The 24,160-nt window shown below is 36.2% G+C and overlaps 1 protein-coding gene across 1 annotated transcript in view; it reads right to left on the reverse strand.

The window, feature by feature from the left end:
• Positions 1 to 24,160, reverse strand: part of GTF2F2 (general transcription factor IIF subunit 2) — a 120,871-nt gene that overhangs the window by 91,724 nt on the left and 4,987 nt on the right. Inside the window, exons 2-4 of the mRNA XM_006209432.4 lie at positions 22,301 to 22,374; positions 15,104 to 15,122; positions 13,793 to 13,937 (exon numbers count right to left, since the gene is read on the reverse strand). Coding sequence (XP_006209494.1) covers positions 13,793 to 13,937; positions 15,104 to 15,122; positions 22,301 to 22,374 — 238 coding nt within the window. The remainder of the gene's footprint in view (positions 1 to 13,792; positions 13,938 to 15,103; positions 15,123 to 22,300; positions 22,375 to 24,160) is intronic.

The following is a 24,160-nucleotide window of genomic DNA, read 5'->3' on the forward strand; positions in this document are numbered from 1 at the left end:
CAAACCACTGTGATTTCAGATAGAGGTGAACCATAAATCAGAAAACAGAACATAAAGAGGAAAAAAAAAAATCAAGGAACACTGGAGTCTGAGCATTAAATAGTTCCCACTGACTACATCTATGATGATATTTCAAAATCACTGTTCATTTTTTCAGGTACCATAATGGTATTGTGGTTATGTATTTTTAAAAAAGGAATCCTCATCGAGACATGTACTAAAAATTTAAAGACAGAATGATATGCTGTGTGAGATTTTCTTCAAAATAACCCTGTGAGGTACAAAGGGCAGCGGCTGGGGTATAGCTGACCACATGTTGACAGTTTGAAGTTGGATGGTATGTACACGGAGTTTTACCATACTGTTTCTCTACTTTTGTATATGCTTAGAATGTTTTCCAGAATGGCAAGTTAAGCAAAAACGTCAAAAAAAAGCACAGAAATTTCTTCTGATATAACAAAAGAGAAGAAAAAAGGCAGAAGGAAGAAGGGCCGGGGAGGAACAGGAGGAGAACAACAACAAAAACAACTACTGGGGAGATGAACAGGTTCCCAACACTCCTGCTGGCTTCGTCAAAAAAAAAAAAAAAAAAAAAAAAAGAAGAAACCATTTTATAACTTTAATCCCATCAGTAGTTATACCAAATAGTTTACCCACTAAAAACAACAGCTTCTCTTACACGAAACCAGGGTTTCTCATCCTTGGAACTACTGACATGTTGGGCTGGATAACTCTGTGTTGCAAGGGCCTGTCCTGTGCACAGTAGGATGTTTGGTGGCACCTCCAGTCATGAGATGCCAGCAACATGCACCCAGCTGTGACAGTCAAAATGTCTCCAGATACTGCCAAAGCTGCCCCAAGGTGGAAACCTCTGCACTAGATAATACATAAACATAAATACACATCTAGAAAGTGCCAGGTTAAAAACATATTCATAATCTGCAGACAGTAATTGAACAGATTATTTTTGTTTCTGCAGGGCAAACCGAATGGGAATTTATGAAGGAACTGAGGTTTATAATAAGTGAAGCTATTTTTCACTGTGATAATCACAGAGAAGCTATAAATCACAGTGATATACAGCCTTACAGAGCCTTAGGAGATTAGGTGCAGCAGGGCAATGAGGGGTGCAAATACATATGAATAAAGTGAATCATACCTTTTTATAAAAGTAATTTGTTCTTAATCACTGACAGCATGTTAGAAAAACTGGGTGGGGGATATACAGATTTGTTATATTATTCTATTTAGGAGTATGTTTGAAATGTCCCAAAATAAAAAGTTAATTTTTTTACACTCTACTTCTCTCTTTCTTTTCTTAATGCTGCCAATTACTCACAAAATTGATTTTGCATCTACACTCTGAAAACCACTAGTATGATGATTAAGGGCACAGGTTTACAACCTGCATAATGCTGGTCAAATTACATCCTATGTAAAACCCATTTCTCTCATAATAAAATAACAATGGCGCCTACCTCACAGGCTTGATGTATGAAATAAATAATTCCTATAAAGTGCTCACCACAGTGAACAAAATAAGTGCTCAATAGGTTACCTATCACTGCTTAATGACAAGAAAGATGTAACCCTTGACAAAAAGTTCCTTCAATTCTTCCAAACCAATAGTTATGAGAATATAAATGATATAAGGCACTTTGTATCACAGCAAATATAATTAAGAATATAGTTCAAGTGTCGCTTTCAATTCACTGTTGTGATGTAGCTTTTCATCTCATCATCTTTTTGTCAGCACTGGGTACCCTGAAAGTGGGACTAGTGAAGCTGGGGGGAAGGGGCTACTACTTTTTCACATGAAAGCCTTCTGTACTCTGCGTGTGTGTGTGTGTGTGTGTGTGTGTTTTAAATAAAGAGTAGGTATTGCTCCTTAAAGTAATAAGCCAATTTCAAAGTCTTAGCTGCTTCTTTCTGTAAAGAATTACTGTATTACTATTATCACCATATTAACAGAATACAGTTTCAAGCAGTAAAAGTATAAAGGCAGCCAAAGAATGTGTCCCGTATTTCTATAACGAGAAGTTACGCGTCAGAGAAAGAAAAACCAGCTACACGTATTTTCTCCATGTTAAATTTGGATATAAGAACTATATAGTTAGGCTCAAAGAGTAAAAGAGACCATGCCCGCGTGCAACCAAAAACTGGAATCAGGTTTAAAATAATAATAGCAATAAAATTACTTGAAAAAGACAAATAAAATAAGTTTTTAGAAATTAAAATATTTTTAATTAAAATTGTTTCAATGACTTAGTTTTAATACCTCAAGTAAAGAATTTACACTGTAAAACTGATTTTACTATGCTGTGTTAGGTTTGTAAAGAACCCAGGTTCTTCCTAAAATCTTAAGTATACATGAATCAAAACAGAACCAACTTTATAACCTGGAAGCTACAGAAAAATCAAAAGGCAAAAAGAGAGACATGTTTGCACAGCCTGTCATTACCTTCAGGTATGATAAAAACTTTGTAAGTTCTTCCCAACTGCTTTACAAAACAAGAAATGGACAAGTGTGATATAAGCTAAGCATCACAGAATTTCAGGAAGCGGCAGATACAACATACAATAAAGGTAAAAACTGACACTTTCTGACATTCTCCATATATATCAAAACAAAGATACACAGAAAACAGAGGTCCAGAATAGTTATTTATGTAAAAGAAATCACAACCCAAACTTCATTAAAATTTAGGCAATGAAATTCATGTGGAATTCATGAGTACTAGAACTGAAAGTTTAGGTTACATTAATGAATTTATAGCAATAATAAATTTACAGCAGTGACTAAAACTGAAAAAAACCCCAACAAATGTGCCAATATTCCTTGTATTTTAAATCAATTCTTCTGAGGAACAATACTTTAAATATTATCGAATTCATACACTGTCAGCGTGGTTATTACAACACAAATATAGAAGAGGAGACTACATTACCAAATTAAAAATGCATGGGTGGCAGAGCTAAAAGAGAATTCTAATGTCTTCTTTCATCATTGTACTTTTTACTCATCTATTGGTTATTTCTCCCCAGAAAACAGGGGATTAAATTTTTAAGTTTCTCACTAATAATTACTTTGGTCACATGATTTATTTTAAAATTCCAGGAAATTTTTAGAAATTCATGTACTAAAGAAACAAAAAAAAGGCTTGTCAAGATATACCCACACCATAAAATCTCCATTCAGTCTTAGCACTGAACTTGTGTAATTGCTAGAAATTTGGATGACACTGCTTAAACCATCTCTAAAGAACGTTGCTGGTTTTCTGCAGTTAAACTGTAAAGATTATGTTATGGGCGATTACAGACTCATCACAGTGAGTCACAGTAACACACGCCACCTCCAGGATAGTGGTTACCTCTCTGGAAAGGGAGGTTAGGGGTAAGACCAGGAAAAAGAAAAACAGAATGTCAACTGTATCTAAAATGTTTTATTTCCTTAAAAATACTTATGGCAAGTGTTAAGAGCTATGAAATAGAGCTGCTGGGCACAGGGTACACTATTCTTTACACTTTCCCATAGGCTTGAAATATTTTATTAGAAAAAAATGAATAGTTAATCATAAGTTTTAATACATTTAACTTGTGATTCCAAACTTTAATATTACTCTTATGCTCCAGTTTTTTTCCTCCTCCTCACCCACATCCCAGATTATTACAGCTACAGTATACACCAACCACATATTTATCCATGCATACCTGAATATGAAGAGTATAACCATGCTTTTCACTTTCTTTCCAGCCACTGAATAAAGGAACATTTTCTGCTATTAGGCTTACTTTTTCAGAAAGCAGACATGGTTCAGAGAGTTGGCAATAAAATTCAAAGCTGAATCTCTGCAGTCAGCCACAAACTTCAGGGACAGTTCAGGAAACAAAGAGAGCACTCAAGTCATACGTTTTTGTTTCCGTTTAGTTCTTGCTCGGAGTATAAGATTATCAGAAACTGATCTGATTCCAAATGTTCAGCAGCACAGCTGCTGCTCAGAATAAGCAAAAACTAGAGCTCCCTTACTCCTTCCCGCGGGATGCTTGCACATAATTCACTGGGAGAGCTGGGAAGCCCTGGCTGGGGTTTAGAGACGGCCGCCCCGTGAAGGGGCAGGGAGGCAGCCAGAAGCAACCTGGAGTTGCCAAAGAATTCCTCAGAGCTCGGTGCACAGGCATCTACCCGGGTAGACCTGGCAGCACTTCTGTTACCTTTTAAAAAGAGACTGTTTTAAAAGCGTATTTCTAAATGTGAGGGAATAGAAGAGGGGGCTAGTCACACATTCTGTTAGAGCTTCTGCTCTCTCATCTACATAATACAAGTTTAATTTAAAAGTCCCTCCTTCTTGGAATTGTAGGGAGAATTAAATAAGATAGTATAAATAAAAGCAGGTTATACATCCACATATAAGTGTAATAAATAAATACTTGCAGGTAATAGTTTACCTGAGGTTCAAATCCAATAACTATATATATATTATATATATAATATATAATATATATGCACACTGTACTCTTAATACCAACAACAAACACTGAAATAGGCATGGAATCTACTGCTACGAATGATGCTGCCCTAGAAAGCACTGGAGGAAGGAGGTGTCTCTATTAGGCTTCAGCCAATAAAAAGGGTTCAACACGTCACAAGGTATCTCAGAATGGAACCTGCAATCTTTTCCCATCATAGCACACTAAATCAGCACTCCTCAAAATGCTGGTCTATGGTCTAAGGATCCCTGGGGTGAGGGGTCTTCAAGATCATGTGAGTGTCCCCCAATGTCAAAACTGTTTATTAAAATATTCAATTGCTTTTTTCACTGTTATTTGCAATAACGGTGCAAAAACAACGGTGGGTAAAACTTCTGGGGCCAATACAAATCAAGGCAGCGGTACCAAACTATACCACTGTATTCTTTACCACTTGCACTCCCAGTTTAAACAAACAAACAAAAAGGTCAGTTTCAGTTAAAAATGTCCTTGATAAACAGTAAAAATTACATTTTATTCAACTTTGACCCTTGACATATATATCCTTTAATATTCTGTGACACCAAACAGAAAGTACACATAAATCACTTCTTCTCGATACCAACAAAGGATGCCTGTCTCCAGGAAAAGGATTTATGCTGTTGCTTGAGTTGGGAGCTGAACCAGTGACTCTTCTCATGGAAGATCATTTTCACTTGAAAAAACAACTGACAAACCATGGTTATTCACACTCAGGTATCTGAAAGATATTTCCTCAAAAATGAATGGAATAAGCCCATCCTTTCAAAGAAAACAACTGATAGTACATGTTGCCATTAATAAAATTCAACATTTGAAGTAAAAATTAGAAGTTTTTAAACTTGTACCCACTGCCATAAGCTTGACAGCTCTCCATTACTTACAGGCTTTCTGCCTGTATCAGTGACGTTAATAAAGAAAAAATTTGATATTGTATAAGCAAATGTGTCAATATGTGGAAAACCTGTATAACTCAGCAAACCAACAGTCCCCAAATGATGGATGTGTGATGTTATAATGTCATCCATAGGGAAAAGAACCCAACCAAAAGGTAAAAGATAAAACCAGTGGATTTCAACTTAACCGAGTATAAAAAGTTCACTGAAAATCAGGTTTCAGACTCTAAATTGCCACCACAAACCTTTAAGAAACTACCACTTGTAAAGTTTGGTGTGGCATCAAAAGGAGAATATCCACAATTATCTGAAAATGCTGTTAATTACTCTTCCCTTTTCTTACTACATATTTATAAGAGGCCAGATTTTCTTCAGATATTCTACCAAAATAATATATCGCTAAAAACTGAATGCAGGAGTGGATGTGAGAATCCAGCTTGTCTTTTAAGCCAGACATTAATGAGATTTGCAAAAGGTCACTTTAATTTTTTTTTTGAAAATAGGAGTATTTTTCATTAAAATATTTTGTTAATGTAATATATAAAAGGGCCCTGACATCAAAAAGTTAGAGAACCACTGTACTACACTGATACAAAATAAATTATGATAAGGCTAAATAAAATTTTAGGGAGTCCCACTGCATGGCAATTAGTAATATGCAGATGTTGATAATTTATGCAACAGTGTAATTCATGTAAAAGCAGTGCTAAGAAAAAAATTCAACAAAAAAACTAGCTGGAGTTTGAATGCTATTAAACACACATAAAAATACATACAGCTTAATTCAAACCTCTGAAAATTATACAACTGATACCCGATTCTCAACAGCAGGGGAAATACACCAAGCATTATTATATGTCCAGTAGCTAACCAAGTGTCACATCATACAGCATTGAACTAATGTGATTAGCAAAGAGAAACTAAAAGAATTATCTGTACCAAAATAAAATTGTAGTAAGCAAGAAATAAAGTGGGAAACAAAGGAATTCAATATTCAACTCTGAACCTCAAATGTCCTAAGAAAAAGACTTTGAAGGAAGAAAACCTATCCTGCAATTACTAATAAACCATCTCACTTAAAACTACTCTAAAGAGCACCTTTTGAGTACTAGTAATTCTTAGGAGAAAACAGAGAAAAGAAACTACTTCAACACATGTTTGCTTTAACAAGCCCATGTGTTATGTGCTCAATTCTATACTAGACACTATGGAGATAAGCAGGAGACATAGTTTCCTGCCCATAAGGTTTAATTCAGGCAAAACGTGTTCCCTCTGCCTTAAACACTCCTAGCTGGCTAACTAACTCCACAAGGCTATCTTTTGCCTCTTTCAAGATTTATTTTAAATCCCACCTTCTCAGTGAGCCCACATTTGACCACGCTAATTAAAATTTCAAGCCCCATCCTCAACATGATACTTCTGATCCCACTTTCTGCTTTTTCTCCCCAGAGAACTCACCACCTTTCTGGCTGCGATATACTTTACTTACTATGTTTACTATTTGTTGCTGTCTCGTCTTACTAAAATGTAAGCATCATGAAAGCTGAGATTTTGCTAACTAAAGAATCCCAGGCCTAAGTAAAAGAGAGCCTGCTAAAAGCAGGCACAAATATCAATTTTTTTGAATTGATGAGTTTCTAGAAAGGGGTCAAAGACAATGAAAATTTAAAGCAAAAAAGTCACCTTCTCTCCATCAGCTCTAGCCCAGATGCTCAAGCCAAAAAAGCTTGAAAACCATTCTAGACTTCTCTTTCTTCCAGTCACCCCCTACCCAAGTCAATTAACCGCCACAAGCTGTCAAAATTACCTCTAATATCTCCAGAACAGGAACCCTCTTTCCTACTACCACTGTACCAGTACAAAGGTTTTCATCTCTAGACTATGAAATCCACAGCTGAGCTTTTCCACTTTGATCTAACCAGGACCATTAAATGGATTTTAGATAGGTATGACAGAGTATGAGGTAGGAGAAAGCTATGTGAGGAAGAACAGGATACTTGAAAGTGAGAGAAATAAATTTTACATTCGCTTTCTTTCCTCCTACTGTTGCACATTTATTTATATACTTCAAGGTGCAGCTCAAATATTTTCTCCACTTTTGATGCCTTTCCCAGTTCCTTAAGGGAAAGTACATACTCTTTTTTTTTTTCCTGGTACGTATTTCTAACACAGAACTTTCTATAGCAATTATTTTTTCATATCCCAGTTGCCCAACGGTACAGGAGTCTAGTCTTATTCTAGCACAGAGCCTAGCATCAAAAATAACTGAATAGATGAACAACTTTTAGTCTAGACTTGGCAATTGTAAAGAAGAAAACCTAAGTCTGAACAAAGGTAGGGGGGTAGGGGTGCAAAGGACAAAATAAATAGAAGTTATCTGGTTACCAGCAAATGGCAGATAAAAACACTGAACTGAAGAACCAAGGGGAAAAAAATAAAGGCATTTCCACATAGATGAAGGTAGAGAGGTAAGCTAATAGAGATAGCCATGAAAATATTTAATAGAGAAATAGCTTTTTTAGAATTTCACGGAGAAATCTGGAGGTGGAAGGGCCAATCCAAACAGTCCTTAAAAATGAAACACATTCACTCAGATAGGAATACTCAACTAGAAATAAATAATGTTCATAAAATGCAGACTGTTTTAATTAAGGGGAAAGCATTTTAAAATACAGCATCAGACCCCTCTAATCCCATCAACTCAAAGACACTCATTAGAAAACATGGCTCAAAAGAGGTCTCTCAAAAACCAGCAAAAGTGTGTTAACTGAGGAAATAAAGTTATTAAAATTAAACTCAACACACTGAACTCAAGTGAAGGTGTAATTTTTCTTACAAAATTCTGTTGCATAGACCTGTGCACTACTGAAAAAGAAATAAAGAGCCTAGAAAAGCAATTTTTTATAGGAAGGTACAGTTCTAGACTTGGGGGGAAATGTAAAAATATTCAGGATAACGTCTAGCTCATGTTTATTTCAATGTAAAATAAACGGCTTGCTTGTTGTAAAATGACTCAGTGACTTATACTTTGGCAGGTTCACGACAAACCAAGCTAACATTAGAGCGGTGGCTCCTCGGTTTTTTGGGGCCTCAGTTCCCTCTGAGACTCCAATGAAAGCTATGATCCTGTCCTACAAAAAACATGAAGACATCCACATATAGCTAGCATTTTAAATGTGTCATGGCAGTCTGCTGCCATGCTGTCTGTTTATGACTTCCTAGAGAGCCAAGGAACCGAGATGTAGAACTAATACCTTTAAGGAGCAGAAACAGCAAATGACACAAGGCTCCTCAGAAAAGGAAATGAACTATTAATAATTCTAGAGCCTTTTCCTTGGTTATCCATGCAATCAAAAAGACTGAACACAAAAATCTCTACTGGCAGAATTTTATCAAGTGATAAACACCCAGATGTAACTAAAATGCATGCACACACTTTAAAATAAATTTGAAACCTAAAGTGTTGAAAATTAAGACCTAATACTAATAATAGTAATAACATCTAATAATTACTGAGTATATACATGTACCAAGTATTTTCCAAAGTGTTTAAAATGTATTCATATTTATACATTAACGTAAAGAATTATTATCTGCATTTCATACATAAGGAAATCAGAGCACAGAAAGGTGATAAGAGAGTTAAGGAGCACTGACATGAAATAGAAATGCCTGAGATTAAGATGCAAAGACTACTTGGAGCTCCACGCAAAAACTACCAGAGCTGATAAAAGAATTTGGCAAGGTAGCAGCATACGAGATTACCATACTGAAGTCGGTTGCATTTTTTTATACTAAAAATGAAACATCAGAAAAGGAAAGTAAACAATTCCTTTTAAAATCACATCCAAACAATAAAATACTTAGGGGGATAAATCTGACCAAGAAGGTAAAAGACCTATACATGGTGAACTACAGAACACTGATTAAGGAAATTAAAGATGACTTAAAAGAAATGGAAAGATATCCATGCTCTTGGATTGGAAGAATCAATATTGTTAAAACGGCTATACTACAGGGAAATATACACAAAATGTTATGATAAATCACAGAGAAAAAAATGTGACAATGAGTGTGTATACGTCCATGAATGACTGAAAAATTGTGCTGAACACTGGAATTTGACACAACATTGTAAAATGATTATAAATCAATAAAAAATGTTAAAAAAATACTGAAGAAAAAGAAGGAAGTTTGAGAAATAACCCTCCCAGAACTCAGACAATAGTACAGAGCTACAGTAATTAAAACAGTATGGTATTGACACAAAACCAGACATACAGATCAATGGAACAGAATAAAGAGCCCACAAATAAACCCATACACCTACAGTTAACTAATCTTCGACAAAGGAGGCAAGAATATACAATGGAGAAAAGACAGTCTCTTCAGCAAGTGGTGCTGGGAAAACTGGACAGTTGCACGTAAATAAATGAAGTTAGAACATTCCCTCACTCTATACACAAAAATAAACTCAAAATGGCTTAAAGACTTAAACATAAGACAAGACACTATAAACCTAGAAGAAAACATAGACAAAACATTCTGACATAAACCTTAGCAATGTTCTCCTAGGGCAGGCTACCCACACAATAGAAATAAAAGCAAAAATAAATGGGACCTAATTAAACTTACAAGCTTTTGCATAGCAAAGGAAACCATGAGTACAAGAAAACAACAACATTTGGAATGGGAGAAACTATTTGTAAATGACACAGCTGAAAAAGATTTAATTTCCAGAATATATAAACAGCTCATACAACTTAATAACAACAAAAACCCAATCCAAAAATGGGAAGAAGACCTAAACAAGCAATTCTCCAAAGAAGACATACAAATAGCCAATAGACACATGAAAAAATGCTCAATATCACTAATTACCAGAGAAATGCAAATCACACCTACAATGAGGTATCACCTCACACCAGTCAGAATGACCATCATTAAAAAGTTCACAAATGATAAATGCTGGAGAGGATGTGAAGAAAAGGGAACCCTCTTTCACTGCTGAAGGGAATGTAATTTGGTGCAGCCATTATGGAAAACAGGATGGAGATTCCTCAAAAAAACTAAAAACAGACTTACCACATGATCCAGCAATCCCACTCCTGGGCATATATCCAGAGGGAACTCTTATTCAAAAAGACACATGCACCTCAATTTCATAGCAGCATTATATACAATAGCCAAGACATGGAAACAACCTAAATGTCCATCAAAAGATGACTGGATAAAGAAGCTGTGGTATATTTATACAATGGAATACTACTCAGCCATAAAAAAGAATAAAATAATGCTATTTACAGCAATATGGACAGACCCTGAGATCATCATTCTAGGTGAAGTAAGCCAGAAAGAGAAAGAAAAATACCATGATATCATTCATATGTGGAATCCAAAAAAAAAAAAAGAGGACACTAATGAACTCATCTACAAAACATAAACAGACTCATAGGCATAATAAACAATCTATGGTTACCAGGGAGGGGAAGGGAGTGGGAAGGGATAAATTTGGGAGTTTTGAGATGTGCAAATGTTAACCACTATATATAAAAATAGATTTAAAAAACAAATTTCTTCTGTATAGCACAGGGGACTATATTAAATATCTTGTAATAACTTCTAATGTTATGAAAACAAATATACATGTGTGACTGGGACATTATGCTGTACACCAGGAATTGACACAGTGTAATTGACTATACTTTAATAAAAAATAAACAAATAAAAATTGAAAGAAAAAAAAGAAGCAAAGACTTCCCTTATAGTGTGCACCATCTAATGGCAACTTAGATCTGCATTTGTATTATTACAGTTCTACAAACCAAGAACACATTGTCCAAACTCCAGAAGATGACAATCTTGATTCTTTTCCATATGCATGCCAAGATAATCTTTATAATACCATATTCATTTTGGAGTACACTGTAACCAGAAATGTGAATACAAAATGTTCAAAAAGAGCACAACACTAAACAATTTACAAGATCAAAAATGAAAGATTAATTTTGAGGACAAGAAACCTTGGCTTTCTAAATCACTGTCTTTTGTAGAAGTACCTGCAATGAGCCATGCTTTGGAAAGATTAGCAACTTAATAGGATATAAAAAAAAAATCTGAAATAGGGTACCTTTTTCTACAAAGGAAGTTCAAGTCTCCCTACCTCAAACTTTTTTCCAGGTCCTGCTTCCTTCTTATCATCTTGGTGCCATGCCTCTTCCACTCCAGACGCAACCACAAAAGCAGAGAAAACCTCACAGGTTCAACAGGTCTTATCACATTCCATTAATTGCAAGACAAATTTCAGATTCCTTGAATGTGCCTACGCTATGCCCTACACAATGGAGCATACAGTAAGTATTTGTTGAATGGTTGAATCTTCTCCAGAAGAAAATGCGTATGTTTAACATTTTCTACCTCCCATAATACTACACTACAAATTATTATGGCATCAGAATAATGTAATAAAACAAATTTTTCACCTTAAACCACATGATGGAAAAGTTATAATTTACAATTTTAAAAATTCTACCTCCAAGGGGGGAAAAAAGAAAGACATGTATTTTTTTTTGCATTTTTTCAACATCTGAGATTTTTTTTTAACGTTTTTTATTGAGCTATAATCATTTTACAATGTTGTGTCAAATTCCAGTGTAGAGAACAATTTTTCAGTTATACATGAACATATATATATTCATTGTCACATTTTTTTCTCTGTGAGCTACCACAAGATCTTGTATATATTCCCTGTGCTATACAGTATAATCTTGTTTATCTATTCTACATTTTGAAATCCCAATCTGTCCCTTCCCACCCCCTGCCCCCTTGGCAACCACAAGTTTGTCTTCTATGTCTATAAGTCTATTTCTGATCTATATTTATGTTTTCTTTTGTTTTTGTTTTTTTTTAGATTCCACATATAAGCAATCTCATATGGTATTTTTCTTCCTCTTTCTGGCTTACTTCACTTAGAATGACATTCTCCAGGAGCATCCATGTTGTTGCAAATGGTGTTATGTTGTCGGTTTTTATGGCTAAATAGTATTCCATTGTATAAATATACCAAATCTTCTTTATCCAGTCATCTGTTGATGGATATTTAGGCTGTTTCCATACCTTGGCTACTGTAAATAGTGCTGCTATGAATGCTGGGGTGCAGGGGTCATTTTGAAGAAGGGTGCCTTCTGGATATATGCCCAGGAGTGGGATTCCTCAGTCATATGGTAAGGAAAGACATGTATTTTTGACACCAGTTTATGTAGCTATTGGCATTCCAAGAGATACCACAAAAAATTTATCTGAGTACAGCTGACTCCTGAACAACACAGGTTTGAACTACGTGGGTCCACTTATACCGGATCTCTTTCAATGTTAAATACCACAGTACTTCACCATCTACAGCTGTCGAATCTTAAGCACAGAGAACTGCGAATACGGAGGAATCTTGGCTATGGAGAGCCGACTGTAAATTATACCCACACTTTTAACTGTGCGAGGGTCGGTGCCCTTAACCTTCCCATCGTTCAAGGATCAACTGTATGCTCCTTTAAAGCAATGATTTTTTTTAAAATAATGTTCTTAACACATTATAATTTCTTACAGTTTTCTTTGTAATGTTTAATGAAAATTTCACAAAACCATACATCTTTTTCTTTATACAACCAACAAACTTTCTGAATTAGATACGAGAAATTAGTTCTGTTCAAATGAGGTGGCCCGTTGCTTTAATCGCAGTATTCTCAAGTCAGCGAAGGTTAAAAACCAAGAAACAACGAAAATAAACATATTCTTACATACGCCACAAAAAGTTCCCTCAATATCTAATTCACAAACTGAAATGTTTGCTCCTAATTAACTGAACTGTTAAAATATCTGAGAGCAAATACAAAATTAAAAACTACACTTTACACAGAGCTTCCTGGAAGCAGAAACCAATCAAAAGAAGTTAATCCCTATGCATTAAAAACTACAGAAAGCCTACAAGAGTCAAAATTCTGACAAAAATATTTCCTAATATTAAGCAGTATTTTTTAAAACACAACTTATAGTTGCTAAGTATCAATTTATCAAAACAGGCAAGGATAACCTTATCTTGACAAAATTCAGAATACTGTTTCTTCAACATCCTAGAAGACAGCTTGATGCACCATACTCTTCCATCTGCTTTGTTCTATTTCCTCATGCCCCAAATGGAAATTAAACCCTTCCAGTAACAGCCAAAATTTCATCAACCACAGGAAAGTACTCAGAGCAGAGAAATAGAATGACAGGAATAAGAGGGAGACTGGATAGATGGAACAGCCCTGGCAATGACCTTAGAGTACATGTTGAGAGAGAAAATCTATACAACATGTATAGAAATTGCGTTAAATAATTCTATTCCCACTTACCTGATGAGCTCTCAGTAAACACTGTTAATGTCTGTCCTCCAACACTTTGTAAGACAAATGGATGTTCTCTAGGAGCACTGACTGAAGCTGGTTTTCCGCCAATATCATGAATATTTGCAAGATCCTCATTCAAAGTAAATGACACCTAACACACAAAACCCAGAGCTTATTACAACAGACTTTTTTATTTGAAGTATCTGTACAGAAATTCTGATTATAAATCAAATACTTTTCTAATGTGAATCTTTTCCATCTTATTAAGCATTTTTTAAAAATTTTATCAATCTTTAATCATTAGTCATAAAAAGAGAATCTAGTCCCATTTGTCAGAATAATGGAGCTAATCTCCAACTATAAAGATACACATTGTTTAGACAAATGTTTCCTCTGGTCTATGGATGAAAAAATTCTATTTCTAAAATAGAAATAAATTTTTTTCCTAAGGTGTGTGAAGTCAAAGGACCATGTCTTGTTATATTTATATCTTTAAATAAACTAAATAATTTGTCTATCTATCCATCCATCCATCTGCTAGCCAAGTGCCTGGCACAAAGTAGGAAAACAGTATTTGCTGAATGAATGAACATTTTAACAATATTAAGAAAGCAGCTGTACTTCTTGAAGCAGGGGAAAGTGACCTTATTTATTCTAAAGCTTAAATACTCCCATGAGCAGAGGATATCTTTCCTTTTTAGGTCCAATGACTCCTGTATGAGTACACAGTACTGTTTTATTTTTGAATATTTAAATAAATACAACTAAATATTTATAAGGATAACTCAATATTGAGGTTTAGAATAAAAAAGACACAGTAGGTGATCTTTCAAAATGATTTTCACCATATGCCAGATCTCCCCAGATTTTATATTAAAAGGATTTATAAACTTAAAATATTCATCTCCCAACCATGTAGAAAGATTATGAAATATTACTTAAATATCTCTATCATGTGTCAGGTACTGAAATTACATTCTGGACTTAATGAGTTAAAGTCTACAGTCTTTAAAAATACAAATCAAATGCATTTGCTACACTGAAATATTGTTAAAGTATTACTGAAGCAACACTAATTGTCATAGTTTCAAGAGAGGGGATATTTAGGTCAAAGTAGAAAAATGCTAAGAATGAACAACCAGAAAACAGCCCATTCACTCATACAAGAGTGGCATTTATAATACTACGGGCTCCTGACCATCAGCCACCAGTTTGATGTGGAGTTTCCCAGAATGCAAACACTACCGTCTCTTTACTACTACTAACGCATAGTAAAATCTCAAGTTTTAAACAAAATTTTCACAAAAATAATCTTACCTCCGTTCGTCCTTGATTCCTGAAAGAGATGAAAGAAAAATTTAATTATTTAATTTCATGTTTCTTTCAACTGAAAGCTAAGAACTAAAAGAACACTACTTCATATTTACTAAGATAGTACATTTACAAAGATTAATATTTATTTACCCTTGGCTGTCCTAACTACTCCAATTTGTACTCCTATAGGAAAAACAAATTCCCATTACTCCCACACGAGTATTTTAAATATTGTGAGTTTGTGTCTCTTAACATTATTACAATCTGTCCTAATAATACTTTATCCAAATGATGATCTTACTACAATTCTTATCTTTATTTCTGAGCATTTTTAGCACTCAGCAACACGTGAACGGCATATTTAATACCAGATATACAGTACTTCAGCAAATTTTGCTATTTTGTCCAGCTGAAGAAGTTTCATTTACCTAACAGTTATACCTACAGTATAGAGGTCCTTACAAAACTTTAAAATAGAGTTACCATGTGATCCAGCAATCCCACTCCTGGGCATATATCCAGAAAAGACAAAAACTCTAATTCAAAGACTGTAAGATTTGGCAACAATGTGTCCCCAATTCAGCATGACAACAATCCCCTCAACATGCACAGTCAGGCACTGAATTCACCACAGCCTCTTCCCAGTCAGTCCTAGCTCTGCCCGCTGAGACGGTCTGGGAGCAAGGCGGTGTCCAGATCTTAGCTTCTAAATCCCATTTTCTCTAGAAGGAACCAGAGCTCCATGGAGAAATGACTGACTCCAGGGCTCAGACAGAAATGGACAAGATGAGTCTAAAACATCTCTCTGTAACAAAAAGTAAGTCCTCAAAAGAATGATGAGGACATGTCACAAGGACATGGAACTTATACTATTGAACTGTACACTTAAAAATGGTTAAGATGGTAAATGGTTAAGATGGATTACATGCGTTCTTTACCACAATAAAGAAAAGAAAGATCATGGGTGCCAGCTAGAAGCAGCTTCCACTGGCTAAACTTTGGACAATTTGAACATCAGAATAAATGATGGTAGCAAACTGTGATCCACTGAACAAAACTGGAATCCGTGAGTTCATACTAACATAAATAGATAAATAAATATGGAAAATTTGATGAGGAATGGAGTATTTCTATAGTGTCAAAGTACCACCCCACAGAATTCTTAATTACAAAGGGGAAGAGTAAATTGACTGTGAAAAACCTTAGAAGATACTCCTTAATCAAGTCATCAAAGTTACCACTACCACAATGAAACAAATGAAAACATGCAAATCTTGTTAGAATACAGGAAGAACCCAGCTTCACTTCTGTAATATACTTGCCAAAGATGCATAACCAGAATCTAACCATGAAGAAATATCAAACTCAAATTTTATAAAATAACTACCTTAAAAACATACACAGTGTTGATGTTGATACAGTATATCACAGTCAAGGAAAGACTTCCAAATGTTCCAGATTTAAGGACACTAAAGAGGTCTGATAACAGAAGGCAAAGTGAGATTGTGGACCAGACACTTTTGCTATAAAACATCATTCAGACAGCTGGCAAACCTAGAGTGAAGTCTGAAGATTAGGTAGTAGTACTACTTGATGTTAATTTACTGATTTGGAAGAGTGAACTGTGATTACACAGGAGAATGTCCATGTTTGTAATAGTTTTTTTTTTTCCAATGAGGCATATACTTGAATACATTTTGAGTTTAGGAGATATCCCTAAGGGAAACTTCCACTGCTTTCTTTAGAGATTTAAATATTATTTATTATAATAATAACAGTGAAATAGTTAATGTGGCTTTCAATATTTCTAACTTTATAAAGATCTCTTGTTAATATCAATGTACTATACATTAGAAGATATGGACTTACTCAAATTACATTCTTGAAGTCACAGGAGAATGCTGCATTACATGAGTGTACATGGTGAAAAAGTTCTTTCTATTGTTCTCCAACTTTTCTGTTGTTTGAGATTGTTTTAAAATAAAAATATTAAATAATTTTTAAATGTGCCCAGTTTACTTAATTAATTCCTTACCAAAAAATTTGAGAATGTTACTAATTTTTCTCTATAACAAACAACACTGAAATGAATATCCATGTACATCAATCTTTGCATCACTAACTTGTTACGTCCACAGGGTAAGTTCCTAGATATTGATGGAACAGCTGGGTCAAAGTCATCAACATTTTATTATTAATATTTCTAGCCTTCTCATTATCCTAGTCTCACTCTGCTGGATAAGTCTGTCGGTGTCTTTCCGTAAGGGTAGCACCAAGAACTGAACATAACGCTTGAACTGTGAGTTAACTGGCAGAGAAAACAGTAGGATTATTATTCTACTTAGTTTTGAGCAGCAATGTGTATGTGTGCATGTGCATGTGTATGACGTGTATATACACCTGTGTCTGTATATTATGTATGTATGTATTGCCAGACTGCCCTTCAAAGTTTGGACTGATTTAAAGTCCTTAAACAGTATAACATTGTTCTAAATGTAGTCAATTTTATAACAAAAAATTATTTCATTGATTTTTATTTGCATATTTTCTATTATTAGCAGGCCCCCCTATGAACCTGAGTGTTAAATGTGTTTAGAAATAAAGTCAGAAATTAAATGTCTCTGAGAGAAACTGTATTAGAACAGATAACATGATTGTCAGTAAAATACAATGTATATTAAACATTTTGAAAACTGAAGTTTTTTGAGGCAGGTGATGTGGAAAGGCTGGTTTTAAAATTAAACAGGCTAAAGCAAAACTATGAACCAACTAAAATGCAGTACACATCAGATGTCCAAAGGCATAAAAATAATCCAAGTACAATGGTTTGGGAACATCACATAAGTTGTCCAAATGTTACCAACTGTTAAAATAAGTCTGTTACTCTCATCTTCATAATTTCAGAACTTCTCAACTTCATTCATAACTTGACTCTTACTTTTTTCAGGTATAAACAGAACCACATTTGGGAACAGCTGCATTCCCAGCTGCGTGTTTTCTCCCTCCCCTCTGCTTCTACCAATTCCTTTACCCCACAGCTCTGGGTCTGCTGGAACAAACATCCACACCATGTATTTCTTCCTAGCTTCTGGCCTATTGCAAAGCAAGCTGCTGCTGCTTAACTTTAGGATATCACATGGGGAGGGGAGGTCCATACCCCCATGACATCTGACATAATGCAGGGTCTACTGTCTGTACTGTGTAGTATGTGGCATGACAATAAGTGAACACTAAGTATTTTACATGCACTGAACCTATGAGGTATTAATACCATTTCTTTTTAACAGATAAGGAAACAGACAGGGTAATAAGCAAAAAAAAAAGTCACACAGCTAGTAAATGACAAGCTCTGGATGAAGCCCAGAGCTGACCTGAGTCCATACTCACAACCAGTATGCTATACTGCCTTTTTAAAACCTTAGCTGTTTCTCATTTTTCACCCTAATATACTCTTTTTTTAACCACACATATAACCCACAAACTAGTTAATCTGCCTCTAAGAATCAACAGCTGGTTATACATCTTCTAGTCTTAAAAATATCTGAAGACAGTTTCACCTGGTTTGCCCTAAATGTTCTCTTTACAGCCATAGTAACTTCAAACATTCCTCACAGGAAACTGATTTTAGTTTTCTTATTGGCCTAGTCTCACTCCACTGAATGAACTTATTTGTCCATGTCTCCAACAGCAGCTCTAAAAACCGAAAACAATGTTTGCGCTGTAAGCTAACTGGCAAAGAAAAGAGTGGGGTTATCATCCCACTTCATTCTAAACAACACTCATCTATTAGTGGAGCCTTTTGTCTATAGCCACGAAACCTTGATGACTCACGTTTAACTGAAATTAACTGAAGTCTTGATAACCTAGTCACATGCACTGCTAAGCCATTCCTCACTCATCCTACACTTAATAGTGAATCTAGTAATTCAGTAAGAGGAATGAAAACTAAGCAAATGAGAAACATAAACAAGATAGCTAGGAGACCTACTCCAGAGCAAGCTGTTTTCAAGCTTTTCCATAGCAATCTTAGGGTACTAATTACTATAAATCTCTTCTCATCTTTAAAAGGATCTAGATCTTCTATAAGGCAAGACTGGTATTTCTTGTTAGGTAGAAAACCTGCTAGATCTTTTATCTACATATAAAATACACATACACACATCTGTTTTTATTAAGGGCAAACATATAGTTTATTGCCAAAAACAGGACACTCTGGAAAGTGAAAGGGGGAATATTATTAATAATTGCACAGGAAAAACAGGTAAACTGGGGACTGTAAAACATGAAACTAGCCGTAACCTGGCATGGCCACTCTATGCATATCAGATGTGACTGTAAAATATCTGCTTTAAATTAAGGAAGAGATTGAAATTTCCCCCAAAGGATGATCAAGAAAAATCACAGCACACCCATTACTGCTTATTTAGCATGCTGTCTTTAATATTTACGTCAGGGACCAAAGTAGTACTTAGCGCTTGCGAAGTTTTCCCTAAAGCCTGGCTCCTTTTACTCTATGTCCCATACTAGCCCACTCCTCCCACACAAAAGAAGGATTTTACATTCCTCAGCTATGTATTTTTCTTTACACAGAGGTTTCCAGGAATTGACAGTAGGGAAAAGTAGGGAGTCTAAACTTCGAAGATTAAGTACCTGTCCAAAGTCTCATTAACAGTAGGTGACAGAGCTGGAACTGGTATTAGCTGGAATTTTCTAACTACTCAAAGGCCTGAATTCCAGTCCAGTTCTGCTACTGAATGTGTAGTCATTTCTTTTTTCTTCTTTTTTTTTTCCTCCTTAATGGAGGCACTGGGCATTGAACCCAGGATCTCATGCAAGCCAAGTACACGCTCTACCAGCTCTATCACCGAACCATACCCTCCCACCCCCAAATATGTAGTCATTTCTTTAAGAAAATACTGTCTCTACCTAACTTCAGAACTTTGCATATGAAAGCTGGCCTGTTTCCAATAAAAATCTTGTTAAAACAAATGGAAGAACTAAAAGATTTACCCAGAACAAATGCAAGTAAGATACAGAACAAAATATTTAGGGCACAAACACATGAAGGTATCAAAGTTTTTCACTCTAAAGACACGACATCATCCAAGAACACAGCATTGTTCCTTCAAAGAACAAAACCCACAGGGTGTCCACCAAATCCAAACTCCACAGCTGGCTGGCTTTAATGAGGAAACTTTAAAATCATCTCCCCCAAAGAATAAGCTTTGCAAAGAGTGGGTATTTCAGGCAAAAAGAGGTCTAGGCTCTGTACTACGGGAGAGCAAGCAGGAAAAAGGTAAGCAACTCTCACATTTAGAACTACAGCTTAAGGAAATAAAAGAATGAAACGGCTATTGTTACTGGTTTGTCATAGCAGTTTTCATTTACTGAGTCAACAAAAATTCACTGCCAGGCACTGCTCTAGACCCTGGAGAAACAGAAGTCAACAAAACAAAAATCCTGACCTGTGGCACTTCTAATCTAAGAGGAGAGATGGACAATACACAAACAAGCAAATACACAGTATGTCAGATGGGCACAGCAGAAGCTGAATAAATATTTATTAACTACATGAAAGAATGACGGTAAGTGGTACAGGGGGGAAAAAAGAGTACAGGAGATGGCACAGGGCGGTCAGGAAAGGCCTCGCGGAGCTGATATTTAAATAAGGACCTTAAGTATGGAGCAAGGTGTAGAGATTTCTAAAGGAAGAGTGTTCCAGAGAGAAGGAGCAGAGGAATAGTAATGATTCAGTTTGAGATGCTTCTGAGACATCCAAGCGGAAACGTGACGGAGGCAGTCAGATATGGGTCTGAAGATCAGGGTAGAGGTCAGGCTTGAGATATAGCTTTAAGTACACTGGTAGGTCATGAAGCCAGATGAGACCTCCCAGGAAGTCACTCAAAAGAGACAGAAGGAAAGAACAAAGACTGAGCCTTGGGATCCAATAACATTTACAGATTGAGGCCATGAGAAAGAGCCAGCAACAGAGACTGAGAAGGAACAGCCAGTGAGAGAGGAGAATCAAGAGACTGTTGTCCCGGAAGTGAAGTGAAGAAAAAAAGCATTTGAGGGTAGAAGTGATCAACTATGTCAAATTCTGTTGAAGGTCAATTAAGAAGGGCCGCTAGCTGACTCTTAGATTTAAGAATGTGGACATGGTAGATTGTTCTAAGAAAGGAAAAAAAAGGACTCCAAACTCTTTGCTGCGATTCCCACCAAGAGGTGGAGGGAGGGTGGAGTATATTACAAGTTACATTTACATTTGGCAAACATGATGCAAGCACAGGCTTGCAACGTGCTTAGGTACTGGGGCTTCCTTCTCTTTTACTAGGAACTGTTTCACCATGATGTGACTCAGCATGTGGAGATGAAACATACGTGGCTGCTGCCCCAGCTGACAGCAAGCCAACTACCGGACACACGAGTAAGGCCATTCTAGCCAAGAAGACCAGCCAGGTCAGCCCCAACCAGAACTGTCCAGAACTGCCCTACAGAATTATAAGCAAATAAAACAGTTTTTATTCTAAGCCACTGAATTTTGGGGTGGTTTGTTATGAAACAAAAGCTAAATGATAAAGAGGATACTGATGGCAGACAAGAGCTATTTCAATGGAGTAGTGGGCGTGGAAATTGGATTAGAGCTGGATTAAGAATGAATGAACAGAAAGAAGGGAACACAAGGTCTCTGGCTGACACCAGCTCAGCTATGGCGGCTTCCCTTTCAAATAAGGCCATTTCCTCAACCAGGAAACACTCTTACATTGTTTACTAGGTGCTCCCTACCCTCTTCCAAAGCCTCTATAAATAGGTCGGTGGCACAACGGCAAAATCCTCCTACAGAAGCTCTTCACTTGGTGCATCTAGCTATGCCCAACTCAAGCATACCTCCTCACAAGACGTGGAGAGGATGGAGGGATAAGGGACCACACACTCTGCTACTGCTCAGCCAGCAGCTTTCACCGATAAATTTTACTTGATATTTACAACTATCACTGGAGGCGTGCGTGTGTGTGTATGTGTGCACACACGAATCCTTACAGGGCACCTGACCATCTCTTGAGAAGCGTTGGCATGCTCATTACTTCTTATTTTCCAGATATATTCCCTGCCTGAAAAGGAATTCTAATTACATTTAAAAGTACTTGTAAAAAATACAAAAAAGTTTTACAAAATGTCAAAAATACATAAATAACTTACTTGGCAATCCGCAGTTTTCCGACTTCACCTCTTCCAGGGGCTTTAGCCCATTGCTGTGACAAATACTTAGGAACCTAAAACAAAATAAAACATTATTAGACTATATTTTGGATGCTAACAAATCTTTTTAAACATAAAGTGATATAAGGCTTCAATTTTACTTTCTGCCTGTAATAACTGATCATCAAGTTCCAAGCTCTGGTGACACAAAACTAAAACTGGTCAAATAACTTGACAATAATGAATTTATGTTCCCAAATAAGTCCAATAAAAGTTCAGAGTTGAGAAAGGCTACCAGAAGAGGAAGGAGAAGGGAGCCAGCAGTGTCAGGTATCATGCTATCCATTTTACATCCGCTATCCCATTTAATCCTTCCAATCACCCCACAAAATTGCTACCACTCTCCTCATTCCATAGATAAGAAAACCAAGGCTCAGAAAGGGGAAATAACATGGTTAGTTAGTGTCAGACACAGGTTAGCTAGTATCAGACATAAGAGACTCCAGATTGGTCTGGTGTTCTCTTTGCTACACCACAAACTAATAAAAGCATGTAAAAGACCCTACGGGAAAGGGGGTTTTGAAGATTTCCCCTACACTGCATTCCACTTATTCACACAAGCTTAGAAGATTTGGCAAACTCCTTATGATAATTGTAGCTATCACCTATCAGATCTCCTTCGATTATCAGTGAGAAGAAAACCCACTTACCGATACAGTGGATTTACTGACAAAGGTAACTAAGAATTCCAGACGTAGTTTTAAGTGGCTTGATTAAAGGCTCAAATAATGTCACCAGGACTCTTCCATCATCTATTTCTTCTCCTCACAACATTGACTCACTTTGACAGCCTTCCCCCTTATGCAGCAAGATGGCTAAAGCTACTTCTGAAGAACAAGAGTTCCCTTTCCCAGAAGCCCCAGCAAAAACATGATTGTCTCTTGTGGCTCTGACCAGGTCATATGTCCTTCCTTGGGCCTGTAGCTGAACCCAGAAGTGAGATCCTTTCACTGTTCAGACTGAGTCAATGACACCTTTGGAGAGGGAGAGTCAACACCATTAGAACCACACAGACCGGACAGGGGGAGCAGTGGTTTCCACAAAGCAAATTCAGGGTGCTGTTACAGTGTCAGAGCAAGAGGACACCAGTTAGTCAAAGAAGCAAATGTCCACAACACTACCTGTCAGAACTAAATAAAGATCTAAAACTGATCTGGACAAATCCTGTTACAACACCAAATAAAACCTTGAATCCAAATAAATTATTACCTCATGGCCTCAATCCTGAAACACTGCCTAAGTTGGCCTTTGCTTCTTGCTTTGTCTTTGATTTTTAGCCCCAGGGAATCTTCTTGTCCATTACACTAATCAAAGAGAAAATTGTGTTCTACAGATCGACTATTCTACCAATCAATCTCAAGCTGTATTCCCTAATAAAGTCCTTAGAGAAAAGACACTCTCTTCATCTTATTTCAAGTTACTGATTCAAATGAGGCCTATATTTAGATACTGTAAGACTTTCTCATTATCAATAACAGTACCCTTTCCATAATCTGTATTTCAAGGAACCATCTGACCACTGTCTCATAACTTCCTGGCCGTCTCCTCAGTACTTTGACTCCAACTATTCTCCCACCCCTCAAATCACTGACTCCAGCATCTTTACTCTGTCCTCCATCTGCTTATGTCCTCATGTCTCTCTTTAATGGAACTACATTTCATAGCCCATCATTACAACCATTCCCTTGGCCCTAACTCTCTCCATCATACTGGCCTGGCTGAACCTAATCCTGATTACAGCCACTTATTTTATTAATTTATCTGTTCATTGTTTCATTTGATTGTGTGTTGATGGCGGTG

The sequence above is a fragment of the Vicugna pacos genome, chromosome 14 (genome assembly GCF_048564905.1).
Source record: "Vicugna pacos chromosome 14, VicPac4, whole genome shotgun sequence".
NCBI lineage: Eukaryota > Metazoa > Chordata > Mammalia > Artiodactyla > Camelidae > Vicugna > Vicugna pacos.